At 42.1% G+C, this 18,539-nt stretch overlaps 1 protein-coding gene across 2 annotated transcripts in view; it reads left to right on the top strand.

The window, feature by feature from the left end:
- Positions 1-5,288: 5,288 nt before the first annotated feature.
- Positions 5,289-18,539, top strand: part of POC5 (POC5 centriolar protein) — a 32,022-nt gene continuing 18,771 nt past the window's right edge. Inside the window, exons 1-6 of one of the 2 annotated variants that reach the window (XM_069595337.1) lie at positions 5,289-5,432; positions 5,803-5,969; positions 9,338-9,433; positions 14,211-14,352; positions 16,791-16,874; positions 17,154-17,362. In XM_069595337.1, coding sequence (XP_069451438.1) covers positions 9,350-9,433; positions 14,211-14,352; positions 16,791-16,874; positions 17,154-17,362 — 519 coding nt within the window. In that variant the 5' untranslated portion in view covers positions 5,289-5,432; positions 5,803-5,969; positions 9,338-9,349. The remainder of the gene's footprint in view (positions 5,433-5,802; positions 5,970-9,337; positions 9,434-14,210; positions 14,353-16,790; positions 16,875-17,153; positions 17,363-18,539) is intronic. The other variant, XM_069595338.1, reaches the window with a different exon arrangement.

Raw genomic sequence — 18,539 nt, 5'->3', positions numbered from 1 at the left:
GCACGCCAGGGCTCCCTGTCCATCACCATCTCCCAGAGTTCACTCAGACTCACGTCCATCGAGTCAGTGATGCCATCCAGCCATCTCATCCTCTGTCGTCCCCTTCTCCTCCTGCCCCCAATCCCTCCCAGCATCAGAGTCTTTTCCAATGAGTCAACTCTTTGCATGAGGTGGCCAAAGTACTGGAGTTTCAGCTTTAGCATCATTCCTTCCAAAGAAATCCCAGGGCTGATCTCCTTCAGAATGGACTGGTTGGATCTCCTTGCAGTCCAAGGGACTCTCAAGAGTCTTCTCCAACACCACAGTTCAAAAGCATCAATTCTTCGGCGTTCAGCCTTCTTCACAGTCCAACTCTCACATCCATACATGACCACGGGAAAAACCATAGCCTTGACTAGATGGACCTTTGTTGGCAAAGTAATATCTCTGCTTTTTAATATACTATCTATGTTGGTAATAAGTTTCCTTCCAAGGAGTAAGCGTCTTTTAATTTCATGGCTGCAGTCACCATCTGCAGTGATTTTGGAGCCCAAAGGTGTTAGGGGGTGGAAATTAGGAATATGGGATTAACAGGTACACACTATAAATAAAATAGGTAAACAGTAAGAACCTACTATATAGCACAGGGAGCTACACTCAATATCTTATTCAGTTCAGTTCAGTCGCTCAGTCGTGTCTGACTCTTTGCGACCCCATGAATTGCAGCACGCCAGGCCTCCCTGTCCATCACCAACTCCCGGAGTTCACTCAGACTCACGTCCATTGAGTCAGTGATGCCATCCAGCCATCTCATCCTCTGTCGTCCCCTTCTCCTCCTGCCCCCAATCCCTCCCAGCATCAGAGTCTTTTCCAATGAGTCAACTCTTCCCATGAGGTGGCCAAAGTACTGGAGTTTCAGCTTTAGCATCAAGTCTTCCAAAGAAATCCCAGGGCTGATCTCCTTCAGAATGGACTGGTTGGATCTCCTTGCAGTCCAAGGGATTCTCAAGAGTCTTCTCCAACACCACAGTTCAAAAGCATCAGTTCTTCGGCGCTCAGCCTTCTTCACAGTCCAACTCTCACATCCATACATGACTACTGGAAAAACCATAGCCTTGACTAGATGGACCTTAGTCGGCAAAGTAATGTCTCTGCTTTTGAATATGCTGTCTAGGTTGGTAATAAGTTTCCTTCCAAGGAGTAAGCGTCTTTTAATTTCATGGCTGCAGTCACCATCTGCAGTGATTTTGGAGTGCTCAAAAATAAAGTCTGACACTGTTTCCACTGATTCCCCATCTATTTTCCATGAAGTGATGGGACCAGATGCCATGATCTTCGTTTTCTGAATGTTGAGCTTTAAGCCAACTTTGTCACTCTCCTCTTTCACTTTCATCAAGAGGCTTTTTAGCTCTTCTTCACTTTCTGCCATAAGGGTGGTGTCATCTGCATATCTGAAGTTATTGATATTTCTCCCAGCAATCTTGATTCCAGCTTGTGTTTCTTCCAGTCCAGTGTTTCTCATGATATACTCTGCATAGAAGTTAAATAAGCAGGGTGACAACATACAGGCTTGATGCACTCCTTTTCCTATTTGGAACTAGTCTGTTGTTCCATGTCCAGTTCTAACTGTTGCTTCCTGACCTGCATACAGATTTCTCAAGAGGCAGGTTAGGTGGTCTGGTATTCCCATCTCTTGAAGAATTTTCCACAGTTTCTTGTGATCCACACAGTCAGAGGCTTTGGCATAGTCAATAAAGCAGAAATAATGTTTTTCTGGAACTCTCTTGCTTGTTCCATGATCCAATGGATGTTGGCAATTTGATCTCTGGTTCCTCTGCCTTTTCTAAAACCAGCTTGAACATCAGGAAGTTCACGGTTCACGTATTGCTGAAGCCTGGCTTGGAGAATTTTGAGCATTACTTTACTAGCATGTGAGATGAGTGCAATTGTGCGGTAGTTTGAGCATTCTTTGGCATTGCCTTTCTTTGGGATTAAAAGAATTTAAAATAAGAACATATATGTATAACCTTATCATTTTGCTGTATACCTAAAACTAACACAATACTGTGATACACCAGAAGGTGAAAATGAAAGTCGCTCAGTTGTGTCTGACCCTTTGTGACCCCGTGAACTATACAGTTCATGGAATTCTCCAGGCCAGAATACTGCAGTGGGTAGTCGTTCCCTTCTCCAGGGGATCTTCCCAACCCAGGGATCGAACCCAGGTCTCCTGCATTAGGCGCTAATAAAAAAATTACGGATGAAAAAAAATAATTGCACAGATTCCTATCACTGAACTGAAATACTCTCATCTGCAAACCTACCCTCAGAAGCCCTAATGACTCAAGAATACAGCATCTGTATAGTACTCAAAATACCAGTGGGACTCAGTAATACTGTGCTCTGAAAAACTAATTAATCTACCTCTCGCAGCTAGTTCTAGATTGTTTTATCAGGGGAAAGAAATGCTAAGGATAAAGAAGTTTTTATTTGACTAGAGGATGCTAACAGAGAGGTTCAAGGGCATGTCTGCATAATTAGGAAGAACAGAAGGCAGATAATGAGGGCTAAGAAACAAATTCTCTTCTGCTTTTAAAAGGCCAGGGAACGCTGTGTTGCAAAATGCAACTATGGATTCCAGGAAATAAGATATTCTGAATAAACTCTTATTGTTCTACAAATACCTGCCTTGCACAGTGCTGCCACAATGCCTCGTCAGCACCCATGATGCCCACCACTTCCCTTCATCTTCGCTTATTGACAGTCTTTCTCCCTCTTCTCTCTCTCAGTTAAATGTGTTCAATAAATCCATCTTTTTGGCTCTCAGGATGCACAGGCATATTAAACAGATTGTGTAGTTCGACTACAGAACTTCTATGTGGGGACACGTGTTGTAAGCCAACTGCCCAAAAACAGTCTACCATGTTCTTTGCAAACCTTCCTGCTGAAACTCAGATTTCACCAAGTCACAGTGTTTTAGAGCATTGTTTCCAGAAGGCCAGTACTCATAATTCATAAGGAATGGACCTCTCTGGAGATGCCACAGATGGCCCCTCTCATCTATGGAAGTTAATTTACTATGTCAGCCACTTATAACCTGAGGAAACAAAGCCCAGCCTAAGAGGCTGAGACGAAGGCAGGTTCATTTGAATGGAGGAGTAGATGATGAAAAAGAAGGGAGGGAAAATCTGTGAGCCAGCAGTCTTGTTGAAAAAATATCCATTGGGCTAGCTGTGATACATCAAGATCTCAGGGCACACCATGGCACTCTCACCCAGTATAACCCTAGCAAGGGTTCTAACCCTGAAATCTCTCCCATCTCCACCCCCTATTCCTTTTCCCTGGACTTCTCTTCATTTACCACTTTCTCCCTCTCTCCAGATTTGCAACTCAAAGAAAGCAATTCTTTAAATACTCATCCTTCATGTCTCAGCTAAAATGTACTTTATCACACAGGCATTTCCCGATTTCTCCTCACTTCAAACATAATTCATAATTATTTATGCATTTGTGAGGGGGGTTTGTTGTTGTTAACTTTGTTTTTTCCAGTTAGACTAAGTTCCATGACAGCAGAGTATGTCTATTTTGCTTACCACTCTTTTCCTAGTACCAACAGAATGCTTTGTACATGATGACTGTTAGATAAATATTTGTTGAATGAATAAATATACAGGGTTCAAGCTGGCAATTCCATTTTTATGGATTTGTGGGAATGCTAGTCTCCTCTCTTTGGCTCCCTCTGTAGGAACCTTGGAAAAGAATCTGTTCTAAATTAATAACATAGAGACAGGTTTGTTCTCTTTTAAATGTAGCTTCATGCAAGAGTGGTGATGGCTTACCCATCAATTTTCTATGAAAATCTGCCCCGCAAAGAGATAGAGAAGAGAAACATGGAGCCAGGTATAAGAAGGCACGGGGATAATGAATCAGAAACAACTGCATTGTAAGGGGTCACCGTATGGCAATTCAATTTAAAAACAGATTTTTGAACCAGTTGTGAATTTGTATCTATCAATAGGAATTTGTCCTTATAATAAGCATGGAGAAGATGGAGGGCAGGGAACAAATATAGCTTGTGCCAAAGAAACTGCTGGTGCTCTTCTCATTTCATTGCTTGCATAAATAGAAGTCTGCTCCTACTCACAGGTAAGTAGGTGAGATCCAGGTTATGCCACTGCTATCTACAGAAAAAGAAAGGGATGCCTTATCCTCTAGGTACTACAAGGAGCCTGAAACTTCACCAGGATCTCATTATTTGCTCTTCAGATTGGAACATTCCCTTTGCCATGTGGATCCTAATGTACCTCTAGCCGTTATGCCAATACAAGCTGAAAGGCTAGTTTTTTGATGTTTACGTGATAGGTATTTTAAATATAATATAATTAGTCATCTAATTGCCCTACAACCCTATAAGTGGATAGCATTATCCAAGGTGACAGTAAGTAGGTGATACAACCAGGATGTACTTAACAATGACTCTAAGGGCAACACTGGAGAAGGCAATGGCACCCCACTCCAGTACTCTTGCCTGGAAAATCCCATGGACGGAGGAGCCTGGTGGGCTGCAGTCCATGGGGTCGCCAAGAGTCGGACACGACTGAGCGACTTCACTTTCACTTTTCACTTTCATGCATTGGAGAAGGAAATGGCAGCCCACTCCAGTGTTCTTGCCTGGAGAATCCCAGGGATAGGGGAGCCTGGTGGGCTGCCATCTATGGGGTCGCACAGAGTCGGACACGACTGAAGTGACTTAGCAGTAAGGGCAACACTCGCTTCGCCAGAAGGGCTTGCCTTGCAATCTGACACGTTTGAAGTCATTAATATAACCTAGTCTAGCAGTTTCGTAAAGTGTGGTCCGCAGACCCTTGCGATCATAATCACTGTTGGTCTTTGTTAAAAATTCAGTCTTACTCAAGACTGAAGTAATCAGCAGGTGGCGGGGATAGTGATTCTGTCGTGGGGCACCAGAGGAAGGAGACAATTCATATGCCTGAGGACCACACGCATAGACTACGGGCATTGTCGAAAAGACAACCGTATTCCGCTCTAGCTGACTTCAGTCCTGCTTGGCAGTCTAACCAAATCAGTTCTCAGGGTTGCCTGATAACCCGCAGGCCAGAACTGCACTGATCTCGGGCTTCTGAACGCGGGGCGGAGCTACCTAAGACTCCGCCGTCTCCGAACCAGCCTTAGACAAGCTCCTGCTCTCCCGAAGCAACTTCATTCCGGCTTCACCCTTCCCCGGTCCGGAGCCCCGCCCCCGACGCGCGGACCAATGGGACGGCAGGTTGCTGAAGCTGGTGGCCAATGCCCGGGGCCGTCTTTACTTCCTCTTTGCAGTTTGAAACTGTCAGGTTGCTGCTGGGGAAGCTGCTGGACCTGCTGTTGCAGCGGCGACGAGGGGAGAAGACGCGGAGCGTAGAGTTGGGGTTTGCCGAGAGCCTCGGCGGTGGGTAAGCGGCGCCCCTGGCGGAGGCTCTGGAGTGGTATTTAAATAGCCTCGGCCGGGGTTGCAGCCCCTGGGGATCGGACAGGAAGGGGTTGGGGGCGTCTTCCGGAAAGTAGGGCCCTTGAGCTGCTCTGCAGGACGGCTAGATCGAGAGGTTCCCCCTCCTCGGTGTCGGGGAAGAGAGGGCAGGAGGGAAAGTTGCCTGAAGTGTAATGACGGAATTGCAGCTGTAGGTTCGAGTCATTTAAAATATATGAGGTAAAATGACCGTGTGTGACCCTTTGTTGTTTTTAAGTAACAGTTTGATGTGGCACAGGGGTAAGAGAACTTGTAGCCCTGTTCTTGCTCGCAGCTGCCTTTTCCTCTCTCCTTAGTCCGTGGCGTGGGGAGGGGCTGGCGCACCCCCTCTCCTTGCCTGCAGTTAGGACAGGTCAAGGCCGCAGGAACGTCACTCAGCTGCCAGCTCGCACGTTAATTCACTCTTCCAGTGCCTCTTGGGGATTAACTTGAATTCCTGGACCCTGCTTCCAGTAACAGCCAGGTAATTACCAAGATCTAATTTGACTTCTTTGGCCATAGACGAGCGCTCAGAACTTTTTATCTCGTGATTTCTGAGCTCTTGGGTTAGAGAATTCTGAAAATTTGATTATCTGATGTGCATCTGCTTTCCATCAAAGCAAGTTTCATTTTTCTCCTTTGTCTTAGAACTGGAAACAATAAGGAAATGCTGCTGTTGTAGGGTTTTAGATAAATTGTCATACTTTGATGTCATCAAAGCAGGACAGATGGAAGATTTATACCATATTTTCTAAAAGTACACTATTCTTTTTTTGTCTGCAGGATATATATATATTAAGAAACTCTTTGAGATGTGACCATGTTTTTCAGCTTATTTGTGTACCCCCAATCCCAGCCCCCTTATTACCAGTACCCCCAATCCCAGCCCCTCTTTTTACCAGTCTTCAAACACATCCTAAAGGAAGATATGAATGGAAATAGAAAGGACAGAGTTACCACAGTGGTGGATTTGAGTCCCTTAAAGCAGCCTTCCTTGCTGCAGATGCATGTGCTTATTTTATCCTCCCTAATTGGCTTAACTAAAGTCACTCATGCTGAGATTTAGTTTATTTATCTTGTGTCTACACAGTAATGCTCACTGAATACAGTTAAAATTTCCCTTCCATAGTCTAGCCTCAATCTCTGTTTCCATTCTAATACTGCGCTTCTACCTGGATCTGCCCTTTCTCCTTCAATTTCTTCATCTGGTAATTTTCAGCCTACTTGATTAAGACTTGTTCTACTTTCCACTGAAACTGTTCAGGCAAATGCCCCAGCAACTTCTGATTACCAGACTCAAGGGATTCTGTCAGATTCTCATCTTCCTTTGGCATCCGTCTCTGACCATTGCCTCCTGGCAATTTTTGTGATGTTGTTCTCAGGGTTCTACTGTTCTGACTTGCTTTCCCATCATTTTTGGTTCCTCTTCACTTACCCTTTAAATATTAGCAGTTCTGATTTTAACCTTGCTCTTGTTACAGTGGTGGTGGTGTAATCACTAAGTCATGTCCCACTCTCGCGACCCCATGGACTGTAGCCTGCCAGGCTCCTCTGTCCATGGAATTTTCCAGACAAGAATACTGGAGTGGGTTGCCATTTCCTTCTCCAGGCATCTTCCCGACCCAGGGATTGAACCAGTGTCTTCTGCATTTCAGGTGGATTCTTTACCTAGTGAACCACAAGGAAACAAGGGAAGCCCATCCTAGCTACAGCAGTGGTCCTTAACTTTACTAAGGCTTTAGTACCCTCTGGACACATATTGGAAGATGAGGAGCCTCTTCTTAGAAAAAATATGCATGCGCTAAAAATACTGCACATGGTTTGGGTCTAGGGACCTCAGAATAAGAACTCACACTTCTTTTCCTAGGTCATCTTAATCTCTCCCTTTTATCATCAGTTCCCATTATGCTGATTCCTCAAAATGAATTTCCAAACCTTTACCTCCAGTGCAGGGATCCCACTTTGCTTAACTCCAAGAAGCACCCTTCACCTTGTAGCCATTGTGAATGGCAGTACTTGGAGTTGTGCCTCGAATAACTGGCATGGCCAGATACTGCTTACCTGCAGCCTTACTTCAGTGCCTTAGAGTCACCTCACCCCAGTAAGTCTGATAATGAGACCATATTACCCTTCCCCCAGCCTACTCATCTCCCTGTATTCATTGCCTTGGGGAGTATCACTACCATCCATTGTTGCCAGCCAGAAATCTGGGTCAGACCAGCAATTCTTCCCTTTAACCCCTTAACCGATTATTGATCACAGTCTCGAATTTCTGCTGCCACGACTCAACTTAGTCATACCTCTGACCCCATTTATCTCCTCGGATTACTGCCAGAAGGAACATATATGTCTTGGACTACTGCAGTTGGCTCTCAGTTGCTCTCTCTTTAGTATCCCACCTCTCAAATCCCTCCTGAAAGCTGCCAGAATGATCTTTCTAAAAGACAAGCCTGATCATGTTATCATTTGTTTAATTAAGACTTTAATAACTTCTCCTAGAAAAAAGAAGAAACTTTTTAACATGATGTAGTTGTGATCGTCCATGATCTGGCAGCTCCTTACCTTGCCTGTTTCATCCTTAGCTAAACCCTTTGCTCCAGCCTCACAAAATACTTGCAGTTCCTGGCATATGTGTCTACATCTCTTTGTCTTTGCTTATGCTGCGCTGTTGCCTCACATATCCTTTAATCTTTTATCTGTCATTCAGGTCTCAACACCCCAGTCGGCTGTTCCCATTTCTTCACACGCTCACCATCCTACCCCATGAAAAAGGCTACTCCAACCGTTCTACTTTATGCCTCTGTTGTTTTAGCATTTAACAGCACTTCTTTCAAAAGTAATTAAATTTACGACATCCTTAAAATCATACTGCTGCTCAAAGCGGAGAAGGCAATGGCACCCCACTCCAGCAATCTTGCCTGGAAAGTCCCATGGATGGAGGAGCCTGGTAGCCTGCAGTCCATGGGGTCACTAAGAGTCGGACACGACTGAGCAACTTCACTTTCATTTTTTACTTTCATGCGTTGGAGAAGGAAATGGCAACCCACCCCAGTGTTCTTATCTGAGAATCACAGGGACAGAGGAGCCTGATGGGCTGCCGTCTATGGGGTCTCACAGAGTCGGACACGACTGACTCGACTTAGCAGCAGCAGCAGTATATGCATGTCTAGCCCTTCTTGTAGATTGCAAAGTCCTTGATGACAAGCACTTCTTCATTTTACCTTTCTCCCCAAGTCTTACATACAACTGGTATTCAGATCATTTTGAATAGTCACTATTTGCCTCTTAAGTAATTTATGTACTTGTCACTAAAAGTACTTATATTGTTACTTATTTCTTGGTTAAGATCTTAAACAGTGTTTCTTTGCATGGTATTAGAATGTGTTGTTCTGTATGATCTTGCTTTTCTTAAAAGAGTATTCCCAAAAGGTCAGTCCCCCAAACAGAGAATTTACACAAATCATTCATTTTCTGTAGGTTCAGTGTCTCATAGGAGGAGACACAGCATCCAGGCACTCATGCGTTGTTGAACAGCAGTCACACTCTCTGATGCTTCACAGCCCCCGCTGTGGCTGTTTCTGAGGAGCTTCCATTTTCCTTTAGTCTTTTCATGTATTTACCTCATCTCCTTGACCACATCATAAACTCACTACTTGGGAGCTGAGTATTTTTTTCTTACCCAGTGATTTTTGTCTGTGGGTGTTCAGTATGTTGAATGATTTTAACATGTTGAATGATTATTGTTTCCAGGATAGGATGTTATTACACACACACACACATACTTAGAAAGCATTTTATTTTAGTTTAAATATTGCAAAAAGTAAACTAAAGTTAGCTTTTACTGTTTTATAGTATTTATACAGAATGTCATCAGACGGAGAGATATGCTCACCTCCAGTTTTGCCAAAAGACTCCGACCGAGGCAGTTCTGTCTCCTCAGATCTTCAGGTAGGAAGACATGTCTAAATTTACTATGACTTTCTTATTTCAAACACATGACAGTATGAGGAAAAACTAGGAATGCATTTCTCATTCATTCTTGCCATTTACAAGTATAATATGTTTATAATGTGTGTAAAATTATAATAATATCAAATGTTGGGAATTATTTTACACACTTGGAAAAATACCTTGCACTGTTTTAATTAACCTTTCAGAAAATAATCATGAACTCTTCTAGCATTCTCTGTACCCAAGCTCCAAACAATACAATGAGAGGAGAAGCTGAAAATCTGAAGAAACACTTTTTTGGTTGAAATTTTCTCTTTGTAGCTTTCTCTCATGAATGTTGCTTTCACTTTAATGCAAATCAGTCTGATGTGGAAACTGTCCAGAGTTCTGGAGCCCTAGACTCCCCAGTGTTCCACTCTTGGTTCTGGCCCCTGGTAAGCACCCGCTGGTGCCCAGGACCTGGGCAGTGACAAGAACACTGACTGTGCAAGGTGTGGCTTTTATATGAAATGTTTTAAATTTCTGTTAATTCTAAATGTTTTATCATCAAACATATGGATTAAGATTTCTAGAGTAGATTTTAAATGGGAGAATACTGACATGGTCTGTCTTGGGTTTTCTCCCTTTCTTAAGAGGGGAAAAGCCGGATGGTATGTTTATGCCTGAGTAGAGTAAGTGGCGTTTGACACCCTAGAAGATGACAGAAGCTTTAGGGAAATATTTTATGAAACAAATGTGTTCCTTTAATTGAAGTTACAGGTTTAGGAATTGGGAGGCTATTGGAAAAGTATCCGTGAGTTTTTACTAGGGTAAAAGTGGTCTGGAATTGTGACGTAGGTGACTCATCCTTGCCTTCCCTTGGAATGGTGTCTCTCCCATTTCGTGCTTTCTTTTTAGGTGACAGTGCTTTACTGCATCCTTCTTCTTTTCCGTATCCCATCTTGTTCAAAAGAGAATGATTTAACTTAGGCATACCAGGGATACTGTGATTTATAATAAAAATATTCAGTCTTCATCACATTTCTGGCACAGAGCTCCTAAAAATATTTGGAATTTCCTATCTAGTGAGGAAATGAAGGTATCTTTTGTTACACTGATGACGTGACTTTTGGACTTCACCCAAGGATAAAGACTGGTTGCCAGGAGAAGGCCAACCACGTGATTAGCTGGTTGGAGCCAACCACGTGATTAGCTGGTTGGAAATTTCCGTCACACACACTCCCCCACCTTGAGGGAGGGAAGAGGGCCTGGAAGTTGAATCAGTCACCAGTGGTCATTGATTTAATCAATTTTGCGTATTAATAAAGTCCCGTAAAAACCCGAAAGGACTGGGTTTGGGGAACTTCCCGTTGGAGAAGGCATGGAAGTGCGGGGTGACTGGCCTGTCAGGAGAGGGCATGGAAGTGCCACGCCCCTTCCCCAAACCTTGCCCTGTATATCCCTTCCCTCTGGCTGTTCCTGGAGTACAGCCTTTTATAATAAACTGGCGATCTAGTATTGTGTTTCTCTGAGTTCTGTGAACCCTCTAGCAAATGAGTCAAACCCACGGAGGGGGTCTTTGGAACCTCTGGTCCGTAGCTGGTTGGTCTGAAGCACAGATGATAATCTGGCCTTGAACTGGCATCTGAAGTGTGGGGCGGGGAGGGCAGTCATGGGACTAACCCTCAACCTGCGGAATCTGACTCCAGCTCTGCTGGAAGGTGTCAGAATTGAGACACCCAAGTGGTGTCAGAGAATTGCTTACAAGTCACACTTTGTAATTGTTGGGTCCAGAACCCTTAGAAGACCTTATAATATGAATACCTTATAAGATCTCGTGTTGTCATTTTTGTCAAGAAACAAAGCTTTATGTCAAAAGAAATCTCTAGAGTAGAATTTTAAGTGATGAAGGGGAAAGAATCTTCTAGACATGCCAGAAATCATTTTGTGTTATTGGTTACCTGTGCTTAGAATGCCACCCTAACTGAGATTCTGTTCTTAGTAACCCTCAACTTAATGACCCTACTGGTCCTTGACAACAGTTGAAAGCCTGCCCATATTCCCATTACTGGAAACATTTAAAAATATAAATGCCAAAAATAATGTTGAAAATAACAGAAAGTAACTATATACTTTGACATATATAGTAAATATTTAACACCAGACATTTAGTACAAAAGCCCCTCATAAATCAATGTTCCCCGTAAGGGCATTTTTATTACTCTTTCCAACATGTGAATGCTTCATAAGACCAATGATGATAAATGCTGAAGGATGGGCAGCATCCGTAGTACTTATTCATTTATCATTTCCTCTAATCACAACTCCGAAGTATCAGCCAGTTGCCCTGACCGCACTTGGTATGCATGGGTTCAGCTCTATTATAGGGTCACATCAGTCCAGCGATTGAGGGGGGAGGCAGAATTACAAGTTCTGGTCATTACTTTAGGGTTCTTTTTACCTTAAGCCAGGTTATCTTTGACAATTAAGAAGATATTACTAAGCTCAGCTCAGTGCTCTGTGATGACCTAGAGGTGTAGAATAGAGGGGTGGGGTGGGAGGGAGGCTCAAGAGGGAGGGGATGTATGTATACCTGTGGCTGACCCATGTTTCTGTACAGCAGAAACTAACACAGCACTGTAAAGCAATTGTACTCCAATTTTAGACACAGACACAGAGAGCAGACTTAGGGACATGGGGTTGGGGCAGGGAAGGAAGGAGAGGGTGGGTTGTATGAAAGAGTACCATGGAAATGTACGATACCACATGTAAAATGGATAGCCAAATGGGAGTTTGCTGTATGACTCAGGAGCTCAGATTGGGGCTCTGAAACAACCTCGAGAGGTGGGATGGGGAGGGAGGTGGGAAGGAGGTTTACGAGGGAGGGGACATGGGTATACCTGTGGCTGATTCCTGTTGATGTTTGGCAGAAACCAACATAATACTATAAAGCAGTTAACCTTCAGTTAAAAATAAATAAATTCATAAAAATAAATTATACTCCCAATTTTTAAAAAAAGGTACGAAAAAGAAAGATGGTATTATTTATTTTTATCCTAAACTAAAAAATAGCCCATTTGGCCTGTGTCTGCATATATGAAATGTAAATAATTGTTTAAATGACTAATTTTTCCGTTTTTTTCCCTTAAAGTAAGTTAAAATATATACATATATTGAACGTTATTAATGTATATGTATTTACATCCCCTTTAACTCACACTGATTGTTGTGGGAACTTAGAAATATGTGTTTGGATCTTTCTCCCTTTTCTGAGGTCAAACTAGGGAGCCACAAGTTAAAGTCATTGACTGTCCCTTCACCTCCATTCCTTGAGGCACAGTTTATTCCTGTGGTAATAACCTAACTGAGCAGAGCTGATGTGGCTATCTAGTTGTTATTGCCTCCAGAAGAAGTAGATTCTAAAAAGTTAATGATAGCAAAAGACTTGGGTGTGTTTAGTTAAATATTCTTACTCACAGACACCCATAGGGAAACAATACGGGTTGCTAATTTTCAAACACCTATACTGTATCGTAATGTTCTTATTAAAGATAGGGCTCTTTCTTTGCTTTAGACAATCTTTGTTAATTCAGTTCAACACATATTTACTGTGACATTCCAAGGAGGTAATTTGGAGCATCACTTAACTCTTTATCCTGATGGTGAATCAAATAATAAGACCCTTATGACTAATGAAATGATGATAATGGAATTTTCTATATCTGAACTTTTTATGGAGAAAAATTAATATTAAATAATAGTTTACAGTAAGACACTTCATGTGCTTTTAAATCTTCCCCCAGTTCTTAATGCCAAGACGTTCTCTAGGTCCATGCCATAAGACTCTTAGAGGGACTTCAGCTAGCTACATGTGCAACTGAAAATCCTGTGTGCCCCAGCTAAGACCAAATAAATAAATTAATTTTTTAAAAGACTCTTAGAAGTCCTTAATAGGACTATATGTTGCCTCACTGACCAGCCCCTTTTGAACAGAGACTAAGTTCCAGTACTGAGAGAATTTTTTTGATTTGGCTAAACAAATATCTATCTATCTGTATCAGGGAATTCCTTTTTGTTTTAACCTTGAGGAATATTCCTGTAATGCCTACCCTTGGTGACCTGCCACTTTTTAATCCTCTTTTCTCATGTGCCATGTTGCCAGCAGGTAGAATTGAACAGGTTGGCATTCGTGTTCTCTTTTTCACTTTAGTATTCTTTCTCTTCCAGGATTTCTCTTACACTCTTTCCATGCTTACATATGAAAAGAGACTCAAGGTGCTTGTAGAATTGGGTGGGGCAGGAGGCAACAAGAGCCAAAACTACTTTTCATCCCTAGACCTTCCCACTGTAGAGTCTTTGGGAACAGCGTCGTGGAACTAAATTCCAAACAGGCATGACTGGGTCTCTTTCTCCCTTGCAAGCAGTTGCCAAGTTGAGAGAAGGCCCTTCTGTGTTGTAGATGCTGGCAGCTTCAGGGAAATGCCCCAGGTAATCTTTGTGCCACTGCTCTAAATTGACGTGCTGAAGGAATGTGGGTACTAAAGCATTAGCACCAGAAGAAACTGGGGTAGGTCTGTTTGTTGAATTTCTTGCTTGTTTTCAAGAAATTTCACTTCCTACAAGAGAGTAAGTAAATGATGAATGAAAAACAGAAATCCCAAGTACACATTTCTTTCTCTTGTTTGGGCGTACTGTTTTGGAAACTGAAGTAGAGAACATCTTTGCGACGATTCCTTTACCAGGATGTCCATTGTGACAGGGATATAATGCATTATTTTTTGTTGGCTTTCCATAGGAAGAGTATGAAGAACTGCTCCGTTACGCTATAGTGACTCCAAATATTGAAGCAGGTGCTTCGCAGCCGCCTCATTCAAAGGGAGAAGCAGTGCCAGATATTAAAATTCCTGCTATAATTGATGATATTCTTCAAAGTCCAGGTTATGTATACTTTTCGAGATGTCCCTTAACTTAAGATGTTATGAGCTTTTTAATTCTGTTGATTTATAATAGTGAAAGTACTTCTCTAGTGCTTCTTCTCAATCAACAGTGTGTATCTGTCATCTGGGGGAGAGTTTACATTTTAATATATTTTTCTTGGCTCTTATATGACACTTGAATTTTTGTTGGAACTTCGTTTGACTATTTTATGAAAAATCATAAAATTAAAGCAAACACTGTAGCAATTATAGGCCTCTTCGTGTAATGTGTTGCATCTCTTTCAATACAGTGGTTTTATGCCGAGAAACACTGGAAATGAAATGCCCAAGCCCCCACATTAGAGATAGTCCATAGATAGCCCTCAGAACCCCTTAAGTTCATGACCACATGCTCGGACTTTGTCAGCAGTATTTATCTGGTCCTGGAGGACTGTCTGGATTGTCACCACAAAGCCAAACCCACCTGGGAACTGTGTTACTAACAGAACTGAGATCTAATACAAACCAGGATTTGTATTGATAGATGAGTGAGTGAAAGGTGGAGAAAGGAGGATGAAGCTCCTTTTACTATCTGTTCCTTATTCAATACAAGATCCCAAACAGCTCGCTCAAAATGAGTGTTCTTTCAAGGGGCACAGACGACCCTCCTGAATCGGCCCCGATAATGGGCAGTTAATAGCAGCAGGTAAACCCCAAAGACCCTCCTCCGAGCATGCAGCGCAGCCAGCTCAGCCGCAGGCTCTCGGGCGCCTCGGGGCCACAGCCCTGCTGTCTGTCGCTCCTCTCCCTCCGTAGACATGGAGTTTCATTGCTTCTCAGCTTGCAGCACTGGATCAGCGAACAGGACCAGAACCTCAAAACGTGTGTATTTCTTCTAACACTGAAACATACTAGCACTGAACAGTTTCTGCCCAAATTTTGTTGATCTTCAAGAGATATGACCCATGGATTTATTCATTCTGTATGAGTGATCTTGACCATGTTTTAATTGCATGCATTTTCTACTAAGCAAACCCAAACCCAAATACTCTCCTACAGCAATCACTGGGGGCTTTCCACATGGCTCAGTGGCAAAAGAATTTGCCTGCCCATGCAGGAGACATGAGTTCAATCCCTGGGTCAGGAAATCCCCTGGAGGAGGGAATGACAACCCACTGCCATATTCTTGCTTGAGAAATCCCATGGACAGAGGACCCTTGCAGGCTGCAGTCCATGGGGTTGCAAAGAGCTGGACATGACTGAGTCCACATGGACACATGCAGGCAGTCTTTGGGAGCTAAGAATGCTGGTCTTTTCTAGCATGTACAGTATAGTCAAAGCTATGGTTTTTCCAGTGGTCATGATGGATGTAAGAGTTGGACTATAAAGAAAGCTGAATGCCAAAGAATTGATGCTTTTAAAACTGTGGTGCTGGAGAAAACTCTTGAGAGTCCCTTGGACTTCCAAGGAGACCAAACCAGTCAATCCTAAAAGAAATCAATCCTGAATATTCATTAGAAGGACTGATGCTGAAACTGAAGCTCCAGTACTTTGGCCACCTGATGTGAAGAGCCAACTCATTAGAAAAGCTCCTGATGCTGACAAAGATTGAAGGCAGGAGGAAAGGGGATGACAGAGGATGAGATGGTTGGATGGCATCACTAACTCAATGAACATGAGTTTGAGCAAGCTCTGGGAGATGGTGAAGGACCGGGAAGCCTGGTGTGCTGCAGTCCATGAGGTTGCAAAGAGCTGGACAGGACTGAGCGACTGAGCAATAATAATGATAGTATTTGTTTATGCTCTGCCCTTTCCAAAAAGTATTTGAGATTGAAATGCATAAATTCAGTGAATTTAGACATTCTTATTCATACATAGACTTAGAGTGAACTTTGTAAATTTATCACCCCATTCTCTTTACTCTTGATGTTGCCATTGCTTGGTGTAAAGAAGGTTGTGTTGAAGCTGGCAAAGTATCTAAGCCTCTGACAAAGCCATCTTTGTGAGGTTCTTTTCCAGTTTCCTTTTTGCCATGTATTGACTAAAGGTTTCTGAGGTAGAAGTAAAGAAGTCCCTATTTGGAGGGAACCAGTGTCACTGAAGTTTTAGTAGAGCTAGTGAAAAGCAGCAGACCCTAGAAATGTCCAGTGTTGTAGGACATGACACTTATACTATATCAGTAGGAACTGAATGCCACTAGTAAACTGAATTCTTTTTCATCCATATTTGTTGGGTGAATTAAACTTATTAATGATGCAGTAAGACTTTTCCAAGTCTCACAGTTTTTCCTTCCTTCTCATTCTTTGTCTTAGTGTTCCTGTCCCTGGCCTACTGTATTTTCCTTGCTCTAAAATCTGACTTATGCACAGCTACCTTCTTCAATTAGGTATGTGTGATTAGGTATTTTATAGAAGACTGATTAGGTTTAATTAAAAGAAAAACCTCTTTCTTTTCATCAGGAAATAGCCCTGCAGTGAGAGAAACAAGGATGGAAGTTGGAAAAGGATGTGATGTTAATACTTCAGGTCATTCAAAGACAGATGGTATGACTTTTCCTTAGCTTATTTTTGTTAATAAACAACATTTTGTGCTTTGGTGAATATTATCCAGGTAGTGAGGGGAATAATTTCAGCATATTACTTACTGCAAGGATTTTTAAATGCTACTGTGGACAATTTGTTAAGCAGTACTTTTAAAAATAATTGTATAAGATGCTCAGTACACTTAAGACAGATTTAATGCATTATAATGTGTGGCATTTTTTCTTAAAACTGCTGGATTAGAGCGCAGATTAGATTACTCCAACTTTTCTTTTCTTCTAGGGTCATCACCAGCAGCAGCATCCCCAAGGAAGCCGCCTCACCCGGTCATGGATTTTTTCAGCTCAAATCTTTTAGTTGACTCTTCCTCACCAGGGTCTAATTCCAGTCCTGTGGATTCCCATGAAATAATTGTGACTGATTTTCTTATTTCTGATGAAAACCTTCAAAAGATGGAAAATGTGCTTGATCTCTGGAGTTCAGGTCTTAAGGTATTCCAGTTGTTTAATATGTAATGTAGCAGTTTTCCTCGAGTCCACTGTTCATTCTTCGTTTCTTTGAATTAAAAAGTTCAAAACGAAACAAACTGTAGTTGCCAAAGGTCACTCCAGTGTTGTACATCTGTGCTTCTCAGTTGTTACTGTCCGTATGAATCACCTGGGGATTCTGATAAACTGCAACTTCTTAGTCAGTCCTGGTTCAAGATGGAACACTGCCTAACAGGCTCCCAGGTGACGGTTCAGAACCCATGCTTGTAATAGCACAGTTTTAAATAGTTGCTGGAACAGCTCTGCATATTCCCCTGAACTTCTCCAATATTTTGAATGGCTCAGCCTATGTGTGACTGAGAGAGACACTTGTTGAACCTTTCCCACATTATACCTATGACTAGTGGAATTGTCTCATTTTATATGAAGCATAAGACCCAATCTTAGCAACATATAATTCATTTTATAGCCACTTATAGCAACCACAGGGTATAACTGATAAAATGATAAGAATTTATTTTTATTTTGGTGATGTTAGTGATCCCTAAGTAAAACAAAGTATTCCAGAAATGGCTGTCTTTCTGCAGCTTAAAATATAGTGGAGAAAATGACAGTTTTTTCTGAAACATAGTTTGAGAAAACTAAACTGAGAATTCACATACACAGAGAAATTATAATCATCAGAGTTTTGTGGCATCTATATTTTCTCCAATATTTGAAACCTTACATTCTAGAAGTAATCTTTTAGTATAAGTTTTCTCCATGGAACAGGTTTCATGCTTCTAACCATGGTGTAAGTCCATTGAGGTCGTACACCACCAACCATTTAAAGACTGTCACATGATCAGTTAACCCTACTGTTATCGCTACTGTTTTTTGATAACATGATTATTTGGTCTTTTTGCTTATGCCAGTCAGTAGGGTAAAAAGCGATCAGTCTTAGTAATTCATTGTAAGGTGCAGATTGTGATGAATGATTTGGAGGAAGAAAGCATCAACTCTGATGGTTTCCACTGTTCATCTCTGTCTAAATACCATCCCAGTCCAGTGGCTTGACCTCAGCCATGGTCCTGCATTTCCTTTTTCTCTCATTCACCTAAATATGGATATTTAAGTCCTTGACTTTGTCCTATTTATTAATGAATGAGACCTAAAAAATTTTAATGACAGTTAAGTTCAG

Source organism: Ovis canadensis, chromosome 7 (assembly GCF_042477335.2).
Source record: "Ovis canadensis isolate MfBH-ARS-UI-01 breed Bighorn chromosome 7, ARS-UI_OviCan_v2, whole genome shotgun sequence".
Classification (NCBI taxonomy): Eukaryota; Metazoa; Chordata; class Mammalia; order Artiodactyla; family Bovidae; genus Ovis; species Ovis canadensis.
This window is presented reverse-complemented; position numbering and strand designations above follow the sequence as displayed.